General features: G+C 53.4%; 2 protein-coding genes across 2 annotated transcripts; one reads left to right on the forward strand and one right to left on the reverse strand.

Moving 5' to 3' along the window:
- Nucleotides 1-110: 110 nt before the first annotated feature.
- On the forward strand, nt 111-443 carry GNI_196360 (hypothetical protein; the record flags this gene model as incomplete). The annotated part of the gene is made up of 1 exon (XM_011135408.1): nt 111-443. The coding sequence occupies one exon, from the start codon at nt 111-113 to the stop codon at nt 441-443; it is 333 nt and encodes a 110-aa protein (XP_011133710.1).
- An 842-nt stretch (nt 444-1,285) lies between these two features.
- Nucleotides 1,286-2,347, reverse strand: GNI_196370 (putative transmembrane protein; the record flags this gene model as incomplete). Its single annotated transcript, XM_011135409.1, has 1 exon — nt 1,286-2,347. A coding segment is annotated over one exon (1,062 nt), but the record flags the coding sequence as incomplete, so codon positions are not given.
- Nucleotides 2,348-3,963: the final 1,616 nt, after the last annotated feature.

A 3,963-nucleotide genomic window follows, 5' to 3' on the forward strand; every position in this document is an offset into this window, starting at 1 on the left:
TCGCCGTCAAGTAGGCTGTAGAGAAGTGGTGCGACTACGGAGCGCTCCATCGTTTCACCGTACGCACAGATTACGCCAACCTACGCTACCTTGTGGGAGTAGACAAAGGGATGGTGCTACGCTGGGCGCTGGCGCTCAGCAGGTTCAACTTCACCTTAGAGTTCCTGTCGGGAGAGAAGAATAACATGGCGGACTGGTTGTCGCGGTACGTAGCGGAAGATGAAGAGTGCGACGCAGAGATCGAGGCAATGGCTTTGGGCGGTAGAGTGATAGGCTACGTGGGCCAACTGCTGGGGAGCTCCCAGGTGTCGGAAGAGGACTTTATGAGAGAGTACCGGCAGCTGGAGCCGCAAGGAGTGCCTGGAGTGAAGAAGGATGGCATGTGGTGGCGGCAGGCCATGACTGGCAAGGTGTACGTCCCGGAGGCGAAAGTGGTAAGATAGTGCCTGATATGTGCCCGGACTCGAACGAGAGCTCGGCTGACGCACAACGTGCCGAAGGGGAGTCTGGAGAATCCGAGCGCGATGGACACAGTAAGCCTGGATCACGTAGGACCCATGCAGCTAGATGGGCAGAGTTGGTTGCTGCTAGTTGTAATGGAGGACGCACTCCTAGACTCCCCGACGTCTCATTCACTTATGCAAGGATTACTTGTCGTGAGCCTGGCCCCCACACCTCTTCTGGTCCTGAGTATCGCCCACCGTCTTAATGAAAATCATGCGAGCACAGACCGATTGCTAGGTAGAGAGTGAACTGCCGCGGAGAGCCGCAGAGGTTGCGTTGAAAGGGACACACATGTCGTGGGCGATCGTGTTACACGCAACTCGTGGCCGGCTTGCCAGTGGGATTACAACAACCTGATGCGCACAACTTGAAAGCGGCACAGCCCCGGTTGCAGTACAGCGCAGCGAAAACAATACAGAACGCCTTAGGACACAGGGGTCAAGACATAAAAAAGGACACACTAAAGCTTTTGATTGAAGTTGCTTTCCCAGCAGCTGCTGGCAGACTTAAGGTGTCCTTTGGGATCAGGATGTCTATAGCACACAATATCACACTTTGTCAATTTGTATTGTATTCTTTGGAACAACGTATAGTACCTAGCCAATTCGGTCTGGTAGGTGTAGTAGTCTTTAACCGTCCCCCAGCGAATGGCCGTGCCAGATGGAGTGGTGGCCTCGGCACTCATTTCGATCATGTCGCATTGACAATATTCCGACAGTTTGTCCGACAGGTTTGTCCGACATGTCGCACCGTCATTGTCACAATAGCTAGTGGGAGTGAGCTATTCCCCACCTCGTCGTTTGGTATCTGCTCCTTTGTTCAAATTTTCTGCTACAAACCCCGCTTCCCGCATTCTCCGTTCGTCGAATCCGTATAAGTCACCTCCCAACCACTTTGCAACCCCCCTTGCGCGGCCCCCGTATTCGAGACGGTCACCCAGAGTAAGGTGTTCTGTACACAGGCACTGGTAGGGCTTCAGGCAGTAGTTGACCGCACCCCAGACAGTAGGCAAATCGTACTTGAACGGCTCGCCGAAATAATGACAAGTCACGTCTTGACTATTCTCGTCAGTGCAAATTACCTTGCCGCCGCCGCTTACATGGGACCAGTCTAGCTTCTCCCAACCGCCCGGCGCTGCTTTCACGATCGATTGGGACTTATTCTGGTGAAGCGCATCGTTGCAAGTCCCGGGGGTTGCTCGTAGCGTCGCCAACTCATACCCAGAAAGCAATGTCGTGATATCATCGATGGTTGGCTCGGGTCGCTTGTCAGGGTTCGGATGACACTGGTTGATCAAGTCGGGCACGGCTAAACAATTGTACGCCAGGGCCCGCAGGTACTTCTCAGCCTCGGCCTCATACGCGTCGAGCGGATTGTGCGTCGAGGACGGTAATCTCGTCGTGAATAACGTGGAGCTGGTGGTCGTGTGGCCAGGGTCCGCAGTGCCGGATGGAGTAGAGTTGTAGGTCCTCGCGTCGGTTGGAGAGGAGCTGTAGGCCGTGGTGTCCGAGACAGACGAGTTGTAAATTGTTGGTCTTGGTGCCATCCGGGGGAACCGACTTGTATTCCGACGACCAAAATGGTAAAGTAGGAACCCAGTAGCCGTCAGGCCACTTATAGTGGCAAGAGTCGCAACACCAAGACATTTGTACAACCCCGGGGGTCGCCAGAAGCCTTCGGTTCTTTCGCGAACGGCCTGCCCCTCGATCTCAATACAATTCATGAAAGACATCGAATCCTCAATTATCGGGAGCCACTTGGCTGGAACTTGGTCCCGGACTTGTTCTTGTTCATCTAGCGGCCTCACATCGGTGATCTCCAACTTCTTATTAGAATATTGAGCCTAATTAAAACCTGAACTAACCTACCACATTGTTACGTCTTGCAGCCTGAGCTGAATCGGTCAAGGTCCGGGACCAGATGCGGGTGCTCGGTGCTACCCCCGCCGGCTCGTGAGCTTGCTGTTGCTAGCCCTCGTCGCCACCATTCCTTTCAACAGCGCAATCACATACACCTGGGCGGCGTTTTTCCCTACTGCCGCTGGCCACGTCTAAAACGGGCGAATTTCAGTGAAAAAACATTAAAGAAAGTGAAAGAGATGGTACACCCACATGCACTTTCGTGACACCGAGAAAGCGTGTTCTTGTGTAGAGTTCTTCGCATTTGCACAGCGAGCGGCCCTGGCCCGTGTGGCTGTGGCAAGAAGGTTTGTTATTCGCGGCGACTTTAGTCAGCACCTTTTTGGTCTTCTGTGTCATGGTCCTGCTCCCGGCCGCCTTGCTCTACCCCATCGCCGTGGCCATGCGGCCCAGCAGCCTGTTGCTGATAGTTCTAATGCCCTGCACGCTTCTTTACGCACTCATGCTCAGTAGCATCACTTTCAAAAAAACCAGCATGAAGAGCTCGTAACTTGGTTTGGGCGCCAACTTGGGCCACCTGATTGAGACGGTAAAGCGACCTGGATAGTTCACAGGGAGGGTTGGGCATGAAAAACCGGAAGTTGGCGGGTGTGGGGCGGACACGCACGTGTGTTTCGACGTCTAATTCCGCACTCGGAAAAAGGATCACCTCGCATACCTAACAAACTTACGTCTGCTCAGAAAGCCACGGCAGCGAGGCCTACGAGTGCAGCCGCAGAGAAGGTGATAGCGGCAGCAGCGCCGCTGGCTCCCACGGAAAAAGTGTACTGCAAGTAAGCCAGTGTATCCTTGGCTGTGTCTACGCAGCTGCTCAAGTCGATTATGAGCTGTTTGGTTGTGTCCGCCTTGGTCAAATCTTCACTAGCGTAGATCAGACTGTTGTTGGTCTTGTCGTTCGCATCGGCCACGGGTTCGCCGATCGTGATAGTGGTAGTTTTAGCATCCGGGCATTCGTTGCTGGCGTCAGCAACGTATGCCACAGGCTTGCAACCTTCCTTCTTGGCAGCAGGAATGTTTGTAACCAGGAACTGCGTAGGAGAGAAATCCTTTTTAAGAGCGCCGGTCAAATCTGAGATCTCGTAGGGCTTCAGGTCACCGTAAACCAAACTTCTCGTGTCGTTTTTACTAGCACACCCGGCAACACCTGTCGACTTGAAACCATCTCCAGTGTGAGTGTAGGTAAACGAGGTCTTCTTTGTTATCAACCCCAAGATGCACTCCTGAAGATCGTCAACGCTCTTGCACGTGTCAGTACCACCAATCACGTCGGCCGTAGGCTCATAAGCCAGAGCACCGGCAGCCAAGAGAGTAACAAACAACTTCATAAATAATATACAAAGATACTTTTCTTATTTAAATAAAATCTAATGGATCGAGAACGCCCCGTCTATCGACTCCAAATGTGGTTCGTCGCTCGAGGGTCGCGGTGCCGCTTTTTGAGCCGTCGTGCTTGGGCTGCCATGGTAAGGCCGTTACCATTCACGCAGCTCCTCTGGCAAAAGTGGTCTCCGTGATCCGCATGGGAAGCGACCACCGTGCC

The sequence above is a fragment of the Gregarina niphandrodes genome (assembly GCF_000223845.1).
Source record: "Gregarina niphandrodes unplaced genomic scaffold scaffold00096, whole genome shotgun sequence".
Lineage (NCBI taxonomy): Eukaryota > Apicomplexa > Conoidasida > Eugregarinorida > Gregarinidae > Gregarina > Gregarina niphandrodes.